The 20940-nt window shown below is 37.8% G+C and overlaps 1 protein-coding gene across 4 annotated transcripts in view; it reads right to left on the bottom strand.

Moving 5' to 3' along the window:
• The window catches only part of PKD2L2 (polycystin 2 like 2, transient receptor potential cation channel), a 41658-nt gene that overhangs the window by 5028 nt on the left and 15690 nt on the right, over nt 1-20940 (bottom strand). For 3 of the 4 annotated variants that reach the window (XM_008691574.2, XM_008691572.2, XM_008691573.2), the window contains exons 9-12: nt 13181-13301; nt 11843-11944; nt 10050-10114; nt 9380-9434 (exon numbers count right to left, since the gene is read on the bottom strand). In XM_008691574.2, the coding sequence (XP_008689796.1) occupies nt 9380-9434; nt 10050-10114; nt 11843-11944; nt 13181-13301 (343 nt within the window). The remainder of the gene's footprint in view (nt 1-9379; nt 9435-10049; nt 10115-11842; nt 11945-13180; nt 13302-20940) is intronic. The other variant, XM_008691576.2, reaches the window with a different exon arrangement.

A 20940-nucleotide genomic window follows, 5' to 3' on the forward strand; every position in this document is an offset into this window, starting at 1 on the left:
TTCTGATTACTTTGCTCAGAGGGGATGGTGATGCCTAAGTTCGTACTCTGTTTACTTGATAAATGTGTGCTGGTCTGGTCAGAGAAACTATCAGACAGTGTCTGTCTTTTAAACCAACATAGTATAAGTAGGAAAGGATGGCTTTCAATCTTGCTAGTTTTATTTTGGCCACATTATAACATTCATGTTTTGACATATTCACTTAGACTTTTAATGTGGTGTTAAAGTGGTAGGCCATGCAGCTATTTCTGTATGGCCAGGCCTGTTACAATATGGATGTGGTAGTAGTATGGGTTAAACAGACTGCCTAGTAAACTTGACTCATCCTTCAAAAAACCCATCTCAACCCTCACTACTTCTGTGAAGCCTGCCTTGACGTTCACAGGACAGTGGCTCCTTTCCTCACAGGCAGAGTGGTAATTCTGGGGCCATTTTCTCCAAGTTTCAGGGTTCTAATCTACTCAACCTCTTCCCTGTAGATGGTAGCTGTCACTGTTGTCCCTGCATTCATTTAGTGTTCCAACACTGTCTCTTCTAGTCCTCTAATACCTCAGGAAGGAATTCTCGGTAGTAAATGCCCTCTTTTTGGACTACCTTGTGTGTGTTCATTTTTCTTTTTTTTCTTTTTTTTTAAAGATTTTATTTATTCATTCGACAGAGATAGAGACAGCCAGCGAGAGAGGGAACACAAGCAGGGGGAGTGGGAGAGGAAGAAGCAGGCTCATAGCAGAAGAGCCTGATGTGGGGCTCGATCCCATAACGCCGGGATCACGCCCTGAGCCGAAGGCAGACGCTTAACCGCTGTGCCATCCAGGCGCCCCTGTTTTCATTTTTCTGACTGAACTAATGAGTATTTGGTAGCAGGGGAACTCCAAAGAAACAGACCCTCATAGGTAGCGTGCTTCCATCAAGGGACATACTAACTGGCTCTAAGAATATGAGACTACCACCTGGCCATTTGGGATTCCTCAGGCTACTGAAGCAGCAAGCAAAGAAGTGGGTACTCAGCGGGCTGAGTACCAAGGGGAAATTGGTTGCTGCTACAAAACAGGTGCAGAGAGGGCTATATTTGGAATCCAGGGAATTCTCTGGGGGATGCCTGTTTTAGGTCCAAAAACAAACTTTGTAGTTTAGGGATGCCTGGTTGGTGTAGTTGGTATGAGCATGCAACTCTTGATCTCGGCATTTTGAGTTCAGGCCCCATATGGTGGGTAAACTTTACTTAATAAAAGAAAAATAAACTTTGTAGTTTAAACATTGAGTTCTTAAGGAATTGTGATATCATTAGGAAAGGTCTTAACATCACCCAGAGATAGATACAATGACTGTTGGGACTTTGCTTCTCCCTTTTGGGGGAGAGGATAAAAGTGCCTTCATTTGTATAAAGGATAGTTCCACCTTATTGGATGGAACTGTGGAAAACAGTTAATGTCATTTTATGCAAGTTCAAATGTGTATAATAGCCAAAAGGGTCAACTGGACCTACTATTTAGCTGATTTCTCTCAACTCAGAATTTACCCTTTTCTGCTCTATGATGCTAGGTCTTAGGTTTTACAAACCTGATTCCCCAGACACTTGCTACTGGCTTGTTAGGTTCTGCCTTAGTGGAGGATGGTGGGGTGAAGGATCTGGGTTTTTATCCATCAGCATTGCTTCTGCAAATGGTAGTCATCTCCAGCAGCCGTGGTTGGCTCCCGGCTGCAGCAGTCCAAAGTCTTTTGGCATACCCAGAACCAGGCTCATCACTCTCACTCAGAAGTGGTAGCAGCAGGGGTGGGGTGGGGATTACCCTCAGAGGTCTGAACAACAGCTCTGTAGGCTCCTCTAAGATGAGGTTCAGATAACTTCGCTTTTTGTAACCTTAGCCTTGGGAGTGATAACATCTTCCTAGAGTATGAGTTGCATCAGTGTTTTTACTTTTTCTGCCTTCCAGTACCCACGTAACCAGTTCCCTGTAGTAAATTTTTTCTGCTTAAACTATATAATGTCGGGCGCCTGGCTGGCTCAGTCGCTTAAGCATTTGCCTTCAGCTCAGGTCATGATCTCAGGGTCCTGGGATTTCCAGTCCCATATCCGGCAGTCCGCTCAGTGGGGAGTCTGCTTCTCCCTCTCACTCTCCCTTTGTGCTCTCTCTCTCTCAAATAAATAAAAAGCCTTAAAAAAGAATAAATAAATAAGATACATAATGTGTATTCCATTTTCCTGATTAGGTCCCGACTAAAGGTATACATATTTGGTCAAATGTATTTTTGTGTCTTTAAGGCATGCTTTAATTTTCCTTATCTTGGTTTTAAGCACTTTTTATTAATTCTTGGGCACTTTCTATTTTGTTGCTATTATAGAATATTATAATTTTTAATGAACTGGTTAGTGTTTGCATATATGACATAACTTTAAATTATTTTTAATTCTATATTGAATTCTGGTACTTGCATATCTAGGAAACTTAAGAGAATCATATGTCAACTAAAGGTAGTTTATATCTCTTCTCTCCCAATTCTTAAACTTCTAATTTATTTTTCTTAATTGTTTTTGGCTCATCCTCCAGTACATCCTTTCCAGTCTGTTAAGTAATTTGGAGCTTAGGGGTGAGATAAATATGGTTTTTGCTGTATCAAGGAAGTGTCCATTGATTTCTGTTTTGTTTTGTTTTGTTTTGTTTTGTTTTGTTTTGTTGTCTCCCTAAGATTGGATGCTGAATCTTATCAAATACGCAGCATCTGTGGAAAATGATCATGCAACCTTCCTTTTGGATGTATTAATAGAATGAATTATGTTAATTAGTTCATTACCAATTTTAAACCATCTTTCCATTCTTAGAATAAACCCTGTTGAATCATGATATATTATTGTGTTCTGTTAGATTCTGTTGCTAATATTTTATTTAGGATTTTTGATCAAAATGTATAAGTGATATGTGTATATGTGTGTGTGTATATATACATATAGTCATTTTACATAATGACTATATAGCCATTTTATAAAAATAATTTGGAAGGTTTCCATTTTCTTTTTTTTCTGGAACAGCTTAAATAGATCGAAACTATTTGTTCCTTACAAATCTGATAAAATTCCTTTGTGAAGCCATCTGGGCCTGATTTATTTTTCAGGTAGCTCTGATGACTTTGTGATATTCTGCAGAGCTCTTTTCTGGGCTCATTTTTGGTTAAATTTATTTTCAGAGAAAAATTATGCACTGCATTCAGTTTTTCAAATGTTATTTGCATAGAGTTATACAAAAAAGTCTCTTAGTGATTTTTTTCAGGTGTACAACATAATGATTTCATATATGTATATATTGTGAAATGATCACTAGTTTAATAGTTAACATCCATCATTACACAGTTATAGATTTTTTTCTTGTGATAGGAACTTTTAAGATCTACTCTCTTAGTAACTTTCAAATATACAATATGGTGTTATTAATTATTATTAATAATTAATTATTAGTTGTAGTCATCATGCTGTACATGCATCCCCAGAACTTATTTTATAACTGGAAGTTTGTACCTTTTGACCACGTTCACCCATTTTACCAATTCCTCCCCCTGCCCCTCGTGAACCACCAATCTGTTCTCTGTATTTATGAGTTCAGTTTTTTGTTTTTTGTTGTTGTTTTTAGATTCCACATATGAGATCATACAGTATTTGTCTTTCTCTGACTTATTTCACTTAAAATAATGCTCACAAGGTTTATCCATATTGTTGCAAGGGGCAGCATTTCCTTTTTTTTTTTTTTTTTAAATGGCTGAGTAATATTCCTTTATACATATATCCATTTCTTTATCCATTCATTCACTGATGGACACTTAGATTATTTCCATGTCTTGGCTATTCTAAATAATGCTGCAGTGAACATGGTGTGGATATCTTTTAGAATTAAGTGTTTTTATTCCCTTCAGATAAATACCCAGAAGTGGAATTGCTGGTAACCATATGTTCTAATTTTTTGAAGAACTTCCATATTGTTTTCCACAGTGGCTGCACCAGTTTTCATTCCCACCAACAGTTCACAAGCGTTCCCTTTTCTCCACATCCTTGCCAACACTTGATATCTCTTGTCTTTTTGATGACAGCCATTTTGACTAGTGTGGGGTGATAGCTCCTTTGATTGGCATTTCCCTGATGATTAGTAATGTTGAGTACCTTTTCAGGTACCTGTTGACCATCTCTTTGTCTTTGGACAAAGGTCTATTCAGATCCTTTGCTCATTTTCCAATTGGATTTTTTGTTGTTCTTGTTGAGTTGTGTGAGTTCTTTATATGTTGTGGATATTAACTCCTTATCAGATATACAATTTGCAAATATTTTCTTCTCTGCAGTAGGTTGCCTTTTCATTTTGTTAATTGTTTCCTTTGCTGCACAGAAGCTTTTTAGCTTGCTGTAGTCCACCTTGTTTTGTTTTTGCTGCCATTGTTTTTGGTGTCAGATCCAAAAAATCATCACTGAGACTGATGACAAGGAACTTACTACCTGTGTTGTCAGAGGAGTTTTATGGTTTCGGGTCTTAATGTTCAAGTCTTTAATCCATTTTGTGTTAATTTTATGTTAATGTTATGTAAGGTATTGGTCCAGTTTTGTTCTCTTGCATGTGGCTCTCTAGTTTCCCCGGCACCATTTATTGAAGAGATTTGTCTCTTCCCCATTGTATATTCTTGGTGCTTTTGTCATAAATTAATTGGTCATATATGCAAGGGTTTATTTCTGGCCTCTCTAGTTTATTCCGTTGGTTTTTGTGTCTCAGGCAAATACCAGAATATTTAGATTGCCAAAACTCTTTTTTTTTTCCTTGTTTTTTAGAGAGAGAGCACAAGCAGGGGCGAGAGAGGGGCAGAGGGAGAAGGAGAGAGAGAATCTTGAGGCTTCATGTCCAGCGCAAAGCCTGATGCAGGGCTTGATCTCACAAATGACCTAAGTGGAAATCAAGAGTTCCCGGAGGCTTAACTGACTGAACCACCCAGGTGCCCCAAAAGCTTTGTAATATAATTTGAAATGAGGGTGTGTTACGCCTCCAGCTTTCTTCTTTCTCCAGTTACTGTTTCTCAAGATTGCTTTGACTATTTGAGGTCTTTGTAGTTTCATGCATATTTTAGGATTGTTTGTTCTATTTCGGTGCGAGATGCCATTGGAATTTTGATAGGGATTGTGTTGAATCTGTATATTGCTCCAGGTAGTAGGAACATTTTAACAGTACTAAGGCATCTAATCCATGAGCATGGAATATCCTTCCATTTGTTTGTGTTTCTTCAGTTTCAGTGGTATTTTTTTAATTACTTGTTTCTTCATTATCTCTCCCATTGCAATTTCTTACTATGCATGTTTACGCTTTCTCCCTCTTATTCCATGTTTGTTGGCTAGTAGTTTCTTCCCACTGACCTTCCCAAAGAACCAGCCATTTTATATATTTATACAACTTTGTTATGTGCCATGTATTAACTGTTTTTATCTTTATTTCTTATTTGTGTTTTTTTCTATTTATTGTTCTTTTCTAACTTTTTCAGTTAATGCTAAAACCAGTTTTTCAGTCTTGATTTTTACTGATAAATTTATCAGTTGATTTTCCTCGGGCGTTTGACTTTATCTCATAGATTCTGCTGTATAGTGTTTTTATTGTTTTTATAAGAATTCTGCAATTTCATTTTGTATTTCCTATTTGATTCAAGAATTGTTTAATAGTTTTTTTGAAGATTTTATGTATGTGTTTATGAGTATTTATTTACTTTGAGAGAGAGGAGGAAAGAGAAAGGAAGTGGGGGGAGGGGCAGAGGCAGAGGGAGAGAATCTCAAGCAGACTCTGTGCTAAGTGTGGAGCCTGACATAGGGCTCGATCTCGCAACCCTGAGATCATGACCTGAGCTGAAATCAAGAGTGGGACACTTAACTGACTGAGCCACCCAGGCATCCCAACGATTATATTTATTTTTAGAGAGAGAGAGAGTGCATACGCACACAAGCATGAGCAGGGTGGCTGGCTAGGGGTGGGGGGTGCGGTTGGTGCAGAGGAAGAGGGAGAGAAACAGAATCCCCACTGAGTGTGGACTCCCAGAAGGGACTCAATCTAACCACCCTGAGATCATGATTCTGGCAGAAATCAAGAGTCCAGTGCTTAGCTGTCTGAACCACCCAGGTACCCCAAGAATTGTTTAATAGTTTAAAGTCTCAGTTAAACAATCTTTATTTTCTGATTTTGTTAAAACATTTTTACTGTGTTGCTTTTAAAATAATTTTTTCTGTATTAACCAATTTTTTAATTTATTGATTTTTTTAATATTTATTTGCCAGAGAGACTGAGGGCCTGAGCGAGCACAAGCAGGGAGAGCAGAAGGCAGAGGGAGAAGCAGGCTCCCTGCTGAGCAAGGAGCCCGATGCAGGACTCGATCCCAGGACCCTGGGATCATGACCTGAGCTGAAGGCAGATGCTTAACCAACTGAGCCACCCAGGTGCCCCTATATGATCATTTTTTATGAATGGGTTTTTGAAAAGCAGATATATCTTCTGAGAGTACAAAGTTAAATACGGAACTATAAGATCAACTTATTCATTATATTGTTTTGTAGTTTTTGTCTTGTATTTTTCTTGATCTCTATTTTTAGTGTTCTATTTTTAGTTTATTTCTCATTTTATAAGTTTAGTAGGCCATACTTGATGGAATTCGATGCCCTATTATTTGGTGCATAGATAATCATAACTATTAAAGTTGATGTTAGCTCTATAAAGTGCCCTTCATCTCATTTAGAGCTGTAGGTCTAGAATTCTACCTTGACTTATATTCAGTTGTGTCCTCTAAATCTTTTGCTTACCTGTTTACAACTTTGCTTATGCTTTTATATTTAACTTTTCTGAATCACTTTGTTTTAGGTATATATTTTAGGATATAGCATAGGATTGGGTGTTGCTTTGTGATTCAATCTGAAAATTTTCCTTTTTAAGTAAACTAAGCTTAGTTGCTTCTACTGATAGTCAGACATAACTGGTCACAGTTACACCATACTGTTTCATGGTAAGTTTTAAATTTTTTACCACATGGTATATTTTGTTTTGGTTTTGGTTCTTCTGCCCTTTGGATGGTATATATTTTTGTTGTAGTGGTTTGTTTTTATTCATTTATCTTTTTATACAACCTGGGTCCTCTCTTCTTACTTGGGTTCCCTCAACAAGGAATCAAACAAGTTCAACAAGAAAATGAGCTTGTAGTTTTTTCCTTCTCCTCATCTTCCTCTCCATTACCCAACTATATTTAGTCTTATTACTGTGTTTCATGTATCTGAGAGATGGAGTCTAATGTAAGACACACCATTGTTTATGGACCACTTAAGAAAGAAAGGTTACCAATTACCACATGACACCCCGTCAACCATAAGGTTCATCTTGATTTTAACGATGTTAAAATGTGAGAACATGTGTTTTAAAATCACTGAAACAATTTGTTTATTGTATTATTAAATATGCTAAAATTTATTCTTACTGATTATTAACTCTAAATGATAATTCTTTAATTTTAGCTATATATTCAAACCAATCAGTCAACTTTTTCTACTTTATACCGTCCCTCTCCCCTCTTCCTCTTTCCAAAATTTCTCCAGTCATCTTTTGGTTAGCTGAAGCTGATTGCTCTCGTAGAATCCTCAGGGATACAACAGTATTCTCTGAGTTCTTGCGTGTTCAAACTATTTGAGCCTTTACACTTGCAGCATGAGTCTGCTGGATATAAATATGCCTGGCTTACATTTTCTTTCTTTGCATAATTTTTAGATATTGCTCTGTTGATTTATGGTGTTGAGTGTTGTCATGCTAACCTGGTTTTCTTTTTCTTGTAAGTCCATATTTTACTTGGATAAGTATCATGTTCATTCTAGGTGATTCCCCTAGGTACACAGTATGTTTTTTAATTTACATCATCTTTTATTTCAGAAGTGGTTTACTGAATTATAATTTTGTTTTTAAAAGAAGCTCAAACTTACGGAAAACTTATAAGAACAGTACAAATGCTTTTTTTTTCCTTTGAAGTATTTGGAGTTGCCAACACGAATGTCCCATTGTCCCTGAGCGCATCAGTGTGTATTTGCTGCATACAAGGACATTCTCCTTTATTATAGTCACCACATAACCATCAGAATCATAAAACTGATATTGATAGATTATTATCCTCTAATGCTGAGTCCTGCATTTGAATTTGCCAGCTGTCCCAATGATGCCCTTTATAGTCAGTGGATAGTATCAGTGGATAGACAGACGTATAGAACACACACACACACACACACACACACACACACACACAATCTACAATTCTAATCCAACACCACAAAGTTCATTTTAACCTTCAGCCTTTCCTTTTTGTAACTTCCTCACCTCACAGAAACCTCGCTCTACTACATGTATAGCTGACCCCTGAACAACATGGGGGTTAGGGGCGCTGACCTTTGTGTAGTCACAAATGTGTGTGTAACTTTTGACTCCCTAAAAATTTAACAACTAATAGCCTACTGTTGACTGAAATCCTTTTTTTTTTTTTTTAAAGATTTTATTTATTTATTTGACAGAGAGAGAGACTGGGATCACAAGTAGGCAGAGTGGCAGGCAGAGGGAGAGGGAGAAGCAGGCTCCCCACTGAGCAGGGAACCAGATGCGGGGCTTGATCCCAGGACCCTGGAATCATGACCTGAGCCGAAGACAGACACTTAACTGACTGAGCTACCCCGGCGCCCTTGTGGACTGAAATCTTAACGATGCCATAAGTAGTTGATGAAAACATATTTTGTATATTATATCTATTATATACTGTATTGTTATAATAAAGTAAGCTAGAGAAAAAATGTTACAGAGAAAATCATAAGGCAGAGAAAATATATTTACAGTAAATACTGTACTGTGTTTATTAAAAAAAAAAAAAAAGACCCGCATATAACTGGACCTGCGAAGTTCAAACTGTTGTTCAACAACATGGTTCCTGAACAACACAGGTTTGAACCATGTGGGTCCACGTACACATGGATTTTGTTTACAGTACTGTAAACATAACCTTTTCATTGTTCAAGGGTCAACTGTATAAAACATGAAAGTAATTAATCACATTAATGATTATGAGAGAAAAATGACATAATCATGTCAAGAGAGTGTGCTCACTAAACCCTGTGGGATTATCACACAGTGACTACAGCTGGAGGACCAGGGTGTCTGGCTGAGAGCAACAATAAGAGAGGTAGCATGCAGGACTGAAGTGACTTGTTGTAAACAACAAACTAGCTGGATTCTGGGAGAAATTTTTGGTGGTGGCAACTACCGCTCTAAAGAAAGCAAATCATTTCAATTCTTAATCAGAACTCTTTTGTAGGCATATTTCTAATAAAGCTATCTTTATAAGAAAGTTAAAATCTTACATTTTCATCAAAGCCTTCTCTTCTGGCTCGCTCAACCAAATCTCCACTTTTCGTACTAAGAATATAAAATAAAAATCAGAGGCATATGACAGTAGAAAGGGAAATGCCAACATAAAATACGATCAGCTCTATAGTAAGGATCTGAATTGCATTTTTGATCTTTCTGATAACATAATTATTTGGAAAGTGTGGTCATTAATAAGTTCTCCAGAGTGTCACATCTATAGCTATAAAAAAAAAGTTTATATTATGTCCCACTGCCAGAGGCCTGGGTTTCAGAAGCATTTTGATACCAAAATGATTCAGTAGATGTAAAGGTATCCTTAATTATTTTGTGTAAGAATGTTTTTATTTTGATAGCTAAATGCATGCACTTAATGTAGACTAAAATTTTTTCCTACCTTTTTAGGGGGTCTATATTCCATCCAGCTTTCTGTTAAAGCTTTTTCTGAGGGGCATGGCATGCGTTAAATTAATTTTTAATTAGCTTAGCTTGGAGTCTCACGGCACTCTCAAAATTAGGAGGCACTACTGGATGGTGTGTTGACAACGTATTTGAAATCAGCACATTGGATGGTGATTGTTTTGCAATCAAAACTTTACTCTCATTGTGAGCTTCTAACACAATCTACGGTTTGAAACGGCACGTTAAAAATTTAAGTCATCTTACCTTTTTTTGTCTTCATCCTCTTCAGGTTTCTTTAGTCTGAGTTTTTCGAGAGCATTGTTGTAACTCTGGGCATAATTAAAAATAGTTTAAAATTTTAACAGATACATATCCTGTACTAATTTTGATCAAGGAATAAGAAATACGGAATGCCTGTCCCTAGGGACTACTACCCTCAAGAAATATGGAGGCAATGCTGTGATTATCTTTCTTTCACTTTGTCACCACTTATGATTTCTGCCTGCTAGTGAAGAAGAAAAAGGGGTTCTCTTGTGAACATCACACTTGAACTTAGAAAAAGAAATCTTTGAACAGTTTTATGAACATTTATTGCATTTAAGGATGTTAACACTTTAATGCACATAACCAGCATCATAATCAAGAGATAAAAGATGACAAAACCTACACTTCACCTCACTGGGGGACATATGAATAGTTTCCTTTTACAGGTGAGCTCTTGGTCAGAGTTTTTAAACTCCACTAACCTCATGGCTCTTAGGACTTTTCCTGTGTGAAGTGATGCAGTTAGAGCCATGGCTATGCAGAGATGAGCAAGATGGTACACACATGACTCTGCTAACAACTCAAGCGAAGTAGGTGTTGAGAGGACAGGGAAGATGTCACTCTGTCCAGGAGAACAGAAGGTCATTGAGGGAATGGAGGGAACATTGCTGGGGTCAAGGAGTGACATGAGCAGAGGCCCAGAGGGGAGAGCGACATTCAGTGATGGTGCACAGCGCTGTGCTCCAACACTGGCTGGCCCATACCATGCTGTCCACGGAGGCATGGAAGGTAGACATGCTACATAGTTCAGTGATCGTGAATAAGGACAAGTTGGAACTGTGAGACTTGAGAAGGTTCTTGCGTGTTTGCGTAAAGAGCTTGGACTTACCTCACAGGCCCAGAGAAACTGAAGAATTGGGAGCAGAGAAGTGATATCAGAGCTGGACTGGCACAGGAAAGAGGCCAGAAGATGTTACCAGACAGAAGGCTGGGTGAAAAGTACTGAGGGCCCTAACCCAGTGGTGGCGGTTAGAATTCAACATGGCCTTGAATCTCGCAAATGTGAACAAAACTACAGAGATGGACTTGACACACAGGCCTTGGTAACAGACCATATGAGGGACAGGGAATAAAAAATTCAAGGTTTTTAAGCCTCGAGTGACTGAGAAGAGTGTTGCCATTAACAGAAACACGAAAGGAAGCAAGATAAGGCCCATGGATTTCTTTTTTTTTTTTTTTTTAAAGATTTTATTTATTTATTCGACAGAGATAGAGACAGCCAGCGAGAGAGGGAACACAAGCAGGGGGATGGGAGAGGAAGAAGCAGGCTCATAGCAGAGGAGCCTGATGTGGGGCTCGATCCCACAACGCCGGGATCACGCCCTGAGCCGAAGGCAGACGCTTAACCGCTGTGCCACCCAGGCGCCCCAAGGCCCATGGATTTCTGAGTTAAGACTGTTTATAGAAATTTACTAGCATCTAAGTTGAAAATTTTGGGGAGGGAAGGGATAGGTTTATTATAAAACCCAACAGTGCTTTGCATTTAGTAAACAGCTCAGTTGCTATTTGATATATTGAAATCTGAAATAACTTCGGCCACCTTTTTTAAAGCCAGAAAGAAATCTCACTTCCCTGGCAGTGAAATAATACAAATAAGAGCAAGACTGGACCAAAACAAAAAACAGAACAAAAAACCCCACCACTACTTGGGATTTAAGTGCTATTCAAAGGACAAAAGTATAAACTGAAAAGATTTGTCTTAGAATTCAAAATAGGAAAAGAATTGGACATACCTTTTTAATCATTTTACCAAGTTCAAAATCTGGCCTTCTGCCTATTGAATAATCAGCTTTCACTTCAGAATAAGTATCATTAATAATTGCCAAGAACATGTTCTGGGGAGAAATAATCACATAATTATTTCAGTAAAAATTTAATTTACATGTTAGTGACTCTGATGAGTGCTGGGATTTTTTTTTAAGATTTTATTTATTTATTTGACAGAGAGCACAAGTAGGCAGAGTGGCAGGCAGAGGCAGAGGGAGAAGCTGACTCCCCACTGAGCAGAGAGCCTGATGCGGGACTCAGTCCCCAGCCCTTGGGATCATGACCTGAGCTGAAGGCAGACGCTTAAATGACTGAGCCACCCAGGCGCCCTCAGTGCTGGCATTTGTAAATTAGATTAAAATTTAAAAGTAGCCCATATGTTCAGTAATAGAGAAATGGCTATGCAGGCTATAACATAGTAGAATGGGAAACGTATAGTGTGGATATAGGTGAGTATGTTTATGGTAAATGAGAAAAACCATGTAAAATAATGCATATGAACTGGGTAGTAATATAGATATCTATGTATGTATACACATATACATACACACACTAATTGATCAACATTGCATACCAGAAGAAAACAGAATAAGTATATGTTCATAAGAGTGGTTTTTTAAAATTCTATAAAGCTGTTTAAATGCATAGTCTTACTAAGGCTCTTATGAATACTATGTCCAGATCATACAAACAATTGTGGAGAGGGTATTCTTACTTCCAGCCCACCTCCACCTTTCACTGAAGCCCAGCTCTGTCACTCTGAGGACTTCTGGCCACCACCAGGGGATAACTGCTGTACATTGACAAAAGTGTTTTCAAGGAGAACAGTAGCAGGGCCTCGACTAGGAAAGCAACTTTTCCTGATTAGGAAGGCCACATAAATTTGTCCTGAGCACGCGTGAAAGACCCACCCTGGGGACTCTGAAAAATCGCACAGGTATGAGCTTTTAGCCGTAAGGGCTAGAAGCCATTGCAAATGGGCAGAATATATTCATCCCTGCCAGTGTGGAATGTCCCAGGCTGGAGAGACCTGGGATATTCACGTTATACTCAGAGAGGATTGAGCACATTCCTGGCACATGCCAGACACCAAGATGGTAACTAATGTGATCACATTCTCCTTTGGACAAACTGAAAACATTTAGACACTGGACTTAGCCTGGATTACTAGGAATCCACACAATTCCTATTAAATGTAAAAAGCTCTGACAGCTAAGCAGTGATATTATAATTTCTTCTAAATTAATAATTTTATTTTTTATTCTAAAAAATATTAAAAAGGGAAAATACATGGTCATACTTACCAGCAGGACAAAGAACACAAAAAAGATGAAAGTGATGAAGTAAATGGGTCCCAGGATACGATTGGCTTGCTGAATACCGGCAAAATTAAAATCTCCAAGAACAATTCGAAATTGTGCAAATCTTTGGGAAGAAAGAAAAACATTATATCCCTTCACACATACATGACAACTGATGGGAGTTACCGCTGTGTCTAGGAAAGTATCCATCCAGCTGCATGTGGCATAGGTTCTCTGGCTTTAGTCATGTTAGCCCCAAGTTCAGTAAAACTAGGTGTGGATAATCCCCCTAAAGGCCAGACAAGGTACTTCAATAGCTCAATAGTGATTCAGGAAATGAGGGGCTTCCACTTACTCAATCCCACAAGATTTGACCCTTGAGATATTTGCTTACCAACTAGTCTTGGCAATAGCCTTAGCCTTTCTTGTGTCCTTCTGAAACTTAGAATACCTGACCTTGTCCAATAAGGATTTTCAACTTGTACCTAGACCCAAGAACCCTAGAATTTCTAATACCAATAATGTGTTTAATCTGTACTCCTCTTCTGCTAAAATAAGATGCCGACAATTTATCACTTGCTGAGTTTCAAACGAGTGCTGGTAATGACCCTCAAACATGATCCAGAGGTGGTTTTTTTTGTTTTTGTTTTTGTTTTTGGAGACTGCATTCCAGTGAGCAGCGTGGGGCAAAGCAGAGGAAGAGGGAGAGACAGACTCCCCGCTGAGCGTGGAGCCCAACTCAGGGCTCAATCTCAGGACCTGGATATCATGACCTGAGCTGAAATCAAGAGCTGGGCGCTCAACTGACTGAGCCACCCAGGCGCCCCCTAAGGTTTACTTTATTCTCTTCAATAACTATAAATCTTGGATTTGATGTAAAATAACATTTAAAATATAACAGATCTTCATTTTATTAATATTAACGGTGGAAAATTAAGAAATTAAGGCTTTGAATGAGCGTAGTAGCAGCAGAGGTGGAATTAGGATTACTTAACATGACATCTTATTTTCTCATCATTAATTTGCAACGGCTTTGCCAGACATACCAGGGATATGTTAAAAATTATGTAGATGATGTCTTTGTTTTTAAATTGAGAAATGTTTAATTTCATCTTTACTCATACATTAAACAATTAATTTAAAATGTATTTGGATCTTTCTTTACAAGTTAAAATAGTTTTCTTGGGAATAATTATCTTTTTAGCTATAATACAAACACTGAGCAGTCTGTAGAAGCAAGTTAGAATCTTTCATAAATGGTGATAAACATTGTTAAGGATTGTTGCTTGGGTTCTGTATTATATCAGTCGATTAAATTTCAGCATTACTTTTAATTAATGTTAATAGATCCAACAGACCCAGAAATATCTGTGATATCAGATTTAACCTAAATTCCAAAGGAGGTCAGTGGGTCAGTAGGTTATTAGGTTAGAAAAAGATTTATTGTAGGGGCGCCTGGGTGGCACAGCGGTTGGGCGTCTGCCTTCGGCTCAGGGCGTGATCCCGGCGTTATGGGATCGAGCCCCACATCAGGCTCTTCTGCTATGAGCCTGCTTCTTCCTCTCCCACTCCCCCTGCTTGTGTTCCCTCTCTCGCTGGCTGTCTCTATCTCTGTCGAATAAATAAATAAAATCTTTAAAAAAAAAAAGATTTATTGTAGTTTCCATTTTTAAAACCCAGGTTCCTGAATTGATCATTTTAAAATAATAATTTAAAGATTATTAATAATTAGATGAAATTAAATTTTTTTCTTTAAATTATGTGAACAGTACATAGGAAAATCTCTCTTACTCTTGTTTTGCCAACAGTTACATGTTACTTTATTACCAATATTCTGTTTTCTGGAATAGATAACATCTATTTTATGTTCCTCATGGATAGCCAGGGCTCTAATATTGGACAATTAAAAGAAAAAGGCAGCACTCCAGTTTTTCTGATTATAATAATAATGCACGTTCATGGGAGAAATTTTAGGAAGTACTAAAGAAAAAGTTTTAAAAATTCGTAACCTAACTAGGAACAACCACAGTTGATACTTTGAGCTTACTTGGATTTATGTTTGATATATTTTGATGCCACTGCTACTGCTATTAGATGCTTAAAATGAGTTATTTTAAGGGGGAGTCTGGGATGGAATTTTTAATAGTATGTAGATACTTTGCGTGATTGGTTAGTCAGTCAAAAGGAAGAAGGCTTCTTGTTCCTGGTTGCCTTTGCCCCCCATGTAAAGGGAGCACAGCTGTAAACAATGAAGGAAGAAATTGTATTCAAAGAAACGGGCTACTTGGAGTCCTAGGGCTCAAGAGTAACCTGGGACTTCATCTTGGGTACCTAAGACATGATTAAATCATACTTAAAGTATTTATTTAGCCTTTTTTTTTTTAAAGATTTATTTATTTAGGGGTCCCCGGGTGGCTCAGCCAGTTAAGTGTCTGCCTTTGGCTCAGGTCATTATCCCAGGGTCCTGGATCGAGCCCCACATCGGGATCCTGCTTCTCCCTCTGCCTCTCTCTCTCTCTCTCAAACAAATAACTCTTTTAATTAATTAATTAGCCTATTTATTATAAATAAATATTTTATTTATTTGAGAGAGAGAGAGCACAGCAGGGAGGGTCAGAGGGAGAGAGTTTTTAACTCTGCACTGAGTGTGGAGCCCAGTCTGGATCTCATGACTCAGATCACGACCTGAGCTGAAACCAAGAGTCAGTCGCTAACCGACTGAGCCACCCATGCACCCCATTTATTCAGCTTTTAATGCTGGTTTATAATGTTCTTCTACACAAGATAAGAAAAGCTGAACTGGAAGGAGACCAAAGTCTCTCAACAACGATTTTTTCCTCTCTGATATGGGAGAATGAGAGGTTTTGTTTTAGTTTTGATCAAACTTGATCTGTAATCCTTGAGTTGTATTTACAGAAGAAAAGATAAGTTAAAGGCACCGTTTTTCCTCTCCAGAAATTAGCTTGTTAACTAAAGCTTCTATTCAGTCCTTCTCTATCAGGAAAGTGTCCAGATACCTCTGCTGTGTAAGTAATGTGAATAACAAAACCCTAACCAAGTTGCCGAATGGTTATAATCACATAGGAAATGGAGACTTCAAACACAATGTAATTGTCATTTTTCTCCTAACTGGAATTTAGTTTATCTCTCCGCCGCCCCCACCCAACCTAAAAGGAACACCATGACTGCTTAGCATACAGGGTTATATTGAATGAAAATACTGTTTTGTAGCTTTCTGATACCCCTGGTAACTTTCTAGAGTTCTCTCTTATAAATTAAAATAGCTAACAGTTCCATAATAATATACCTCTGTGGTTACTATAACTTCACATGACTGGGTATTTAGCTATTCCTCAGCATTTTCCAAATATTGCCTAGTTCACTGTCTGTCTTCTGTAACTCAGATTAAACATGTTAGGCCTTCTTGTTCCAGTCTTCTTACCTCATATCTTCTCCCACTTTCTATATTTCTATGTCACGTTTTCAGTAACTTTTGGTGGCCTATTTTTCACTTTACTCATACTGTCTTCATCTCTTATTTGCTGTCAAACCTGTCAACTAGTTGGGTTTTTTTTGTTTGTTTTTTGTTTTGTTGTTTTTAAGTAGGCTCCATGCCCAGGATGGAGCCCAATGTGGGGCTCAAATCCACAGCCCTGAGATCATGACCTGAGGCGAGATCAAGAGTACAACACTCAACCAACTGAGCCACCCAGGCCCCATTTTAAGAGGTTTTTAATCTCAGTTACTATAATTTTCAGTTCTAGAATTCTATTTTTGATACTTTTACAAATATGTCACTTTTTATACTGTCCTATTCTCTAAAGCTGTTTTCTGACTTATGTTTTATTTCTCTAAATATAGTAAATATTGCATGATTATTCCAATATTGGAAGTCTTTGAGTCTGTTGTTTGTTATGTGCTTGTTCTTGCTTATGATTTCTTATCCCGTCTGTACCAGGTTGCCTTTGACTATGAGCAGTAAGTTATATTTGAAAAATTGCTTGTAGAAGAAATTTGAGACTTAGGATGAATAAACTTTCTCCAGAGAGGTTTTTTGTTTGTGTCTGCAGATGTACACAGGCATTCTAAACCAGGACCATCTTCATACAAGTTTAAGACATGTAATTCCCTGGATACCTAGGTAATTATGAGGGACTGATTCACCTTTAACTTGAGGCTCTAGCACTTCAGTTTCCTTGCCTGATATGTGGAGAGGTTATCAGACAAACCCTCCCCTTCTCTCCCCCTATGCAAGCCCTGGACTTTGCCTTCTGTCTCCTCCTCCCCAAGAAGTGGCCAGAAACACAGTTCCTTGACTATTCCTCTGGATCCTCAAAAATGCCTTCATGATGGAGGGTTTGGTGAGGTGGGGAGGGTGATGGAGTAAAAAACATTAGGAATATGTCTCCCCACCTAGACAACAATGACACAGGCAGAATTTGTCTGATGTAGCTGTTTTGGAACTCTGGAGTATATTTAAGGCTTGTAACTTCCAGGGGAAGGCTTAGACCACTTTGGTCAATTCCAGATTTTAGCTTGGCAAAAGCTACCCATCTGCCACCCCCCAGCCCATGGCAGGGAGCCATGCATGTATTCCTGGAGCAGCTTGTATGCAACCTGTGGGAGCGAGGGTGGGTAATCAGGACACTCTTCTCTAAACATTAGGGGTCTGTGTTCTGATTGCTGATTGCACCTTCTGATTACAAGGGTGCAGAAAGAGTTGGGCATGTTCCCCTGTCTGTTTCAAGTCCCTCTCCCTCTTGCTGAATTAATGTCCTTGGTGCCCTCCCCTCCTCCTTCGTTTTTCTCTTTTTCCGCCTTTGGGAGCCAGACATTAAAGACATCAAAAGTAACTGCATACACAGAGGAAATTAGAAAGTCACCATGCATCCCCAGGGAAAGGTGCAGGCTCAGAAAAGATCTAAGAAGACCTTTACACTTCAGGCTGATCCTCAGCATGAAGACAGTATACAATAAAACAACAACAACAACAACAACAAACAAAGGAAACCCTGGTGAAGGGCAAGAATGTCATTTCCAGGGTTATCATGTTCTACATTCAAATTTCCAGTTTTCAACAACAACAAGAAAAGACAGGACATACACAGAAGTAGGAAAGTATGACCCAACAGAAGGAAAAAAAATAAACCAGAGAAATATCCCTAAGAAAGACCAGATGGCAAACCTACTAGACAAAGACTCTAAAACAACCATCTTAGCACTGCTCAAAGATCTAAAAGACATGGAGAAAGTTAAGAAAATGATTTATGAAAAAAAATGATTTATGAACAAAATGGAAATATCTATAAAGAGATAGAAAACCTCAAAAGAAACCAAGAAGAAATTATAGAGCTGAAAAATACAATAATTGAAATGAAAGTTCATTGTAGGGATTCAGAGGCATATTGAAGCAGGCAGAAGAAAAAAAAATCATTGAACCTAGAGACAGGATGACTGAAATTATCAAGTTTGAGAGAAAGGAGAAAGATTGAAGAAAAATGAACAGAGCCACCGGGATACCATCAAGAGACCAACATATCATAAGAACATGAAAAGATGCTCTGTATTACTAACCATTAGGGAAATGCAAATCATAACCACAATGTGATATCACCTCACATCCATTAGGATGGCTACTATTAAAAAAAAAAAAAAAAGCAGCCCAGAAAATAACAAGTGTTGATGAAGATGTGGGGAAATTGAAACCCTGGTGCACTGTTGGTAGGAATGTAAATGATGCAACCATTGCAGAAACAGTATGGCAGTTCCTCAAAAAACTCAGAATAGAATTACCATATGATCCAGCAATTCCAGCTCTGGGTGTATAACAAAAAGAATTGAAAGCAGAGTATTGAAGAGATATTTGTACACCCATGCTCATAGCATTATTCACAACAGCTAAGACTTGGAAGAAGTCCAGATGGCCATCAACAGATTAATGGATAATCAAAATGAGATTTATACATAGAATGTATTGAGCCTTACAAAGGGAGCCTTAAAAAGGGAGGAAATTCTGACATATTGCACGACACTGATGAATCCTGAAGACACACGTTAAGGGGAATAAATCAGTGACAAAAAGACAAATACTGTATGATCCCACTAAGTACTGAGAGTTTCAGTGACAAAAAGACAAATACTGTATGATCCCACTAAGTACTGAGAGAGTCAGTGACAAAAAGACAAATACTGTATGATCCCACTAAGTACCGAGAGTTAATGGAAATCAAGAGAGAGAGAGAGAGAGAGAAAGTAGAATGGTGGTTGCCAGAGGCTGGGGAAGGGGGAAAGTAGAGAATTCTTGATTAATGGGCATAGTTTAGATTTTACAAGATGAAAAGAGTTCTGGAGATGGATGGTGGTGATGGTTGCACAGTATGAATGTACTTAATCTCACTAAATTGTATACTTAGAAATGGTTAAGATGGTAAATTTTATGTATATTTTAATAATAAAAAAATCCTTATAAACTTAAAAAAAAAGCTTTCAGGGCAAATGAAGCTTTGGATGCTGAGCTTACTTCTCTGGTTCTTGCCTTTTGGTTTTGGTCCACTTATTATCTACTTTTTTGTTCTTCAATGTTATCTGTATTTCGTCTAGCTTTTTCAACTGTCTTGAAGAAGAGGTTGATCTGAATAACCCAGCACATCATTACCAAAAGCAGAAGTCCCTTCATTAATGTATTCCAAAGTTGTCTACCTGTTTATTCTGTGCCTTATACTTCCTTTCTTCCCCACTATCGAGGGTAAGACCAATTTCCAAGTTCTGTAAATTACTATATTCAATGTCCAACACTACTAAGTTTTATTAGTAAGTGACACTTGAATTAAGATCCTAGGAAAGGACCAGGAAGTTGTTGGAACTGCAAATGTAATTCACTCAAGAGAAAGATAATTAGACTTCTCAAATTGTAGGTTGTTTGACACTGGAAAGAATCTTTGGGAGTCACTTAGTCCAGTCCCTTCATTTGCAGATAAAGAAATAAAGGTCTAGAAAAGTTGAACAGCTAGTGGCAGAAGTGGAAAGTAGATCTATATACTCTTGGTTCCTAGTCCACTCTTCTTTCTACTACTGATTAATAAAGGGTTATTTCAGCAAATATTATGAAATTTCTTAGAATTGGCACTTCAAATATATCCATGTGGATGGTGAAAAGAGAGCAACTCAAAACATTTCCTTAGACCAGAGTTCCCCAAAATCAAATAAAAGGGCATTGACAAGTAAGTTTGGAGAATTCTTGACTAAAGAAAGTTATTGCAGTTTTTCTCAGGGCCGTATGTTAATACGCACCACAAATTTTCAAAAGAGTGATGCAAAATTTCAAAAACTTAAATATGAAGCCATTTCCCATCAAGCTTGGTCTAAGTTACACAGAACATATTTTGAGAATTGATATTTCAGACTATCATAATTTTCTTACACACACAGAACTTATTTTACCTACCCAAAAAGGAGAGTGAATTTATTTAAATTATTCACTTAAAAAAAAAAAGCCTGAATATTTTTCTAAGGATTCTACCTGATCAGTTGTATAAGTTTGTTGCCTGCTGATTGTTTTATGCATATAAAATATTTTTAAAACACAGCTTTGCCAGATCAGCAAAGGACAATCAGGTGAATATCAATAAAAGGATTCTAAAAGTAGAGCCCTTAAAGAAAAACATTTAAACTTTCTTTCCTCCAGACAATAAATATTACAGAAACATAGAGGCCAATTTCTGTTATATTTAGTAAAATTTTTACCAATGAAAAATTATTTTTCT

The sequence above is a fragment of the Ursus maritimus genome, unplaced genomic scaffold (genome assembly GCF_017311325.1).
Source record: "Ursus maritimus isolate PB19 unplaced genomic scaffold, ASM1731132v1 scaffold_5, whole genome shotgun sequence".
NCBI classification, from domain to species: domain Eukaryota; kingdom Metazoa; phylum Chordata; class Mammalia; order Carnivora; family Ursidae; genus Ursus; species Ursus maritimus.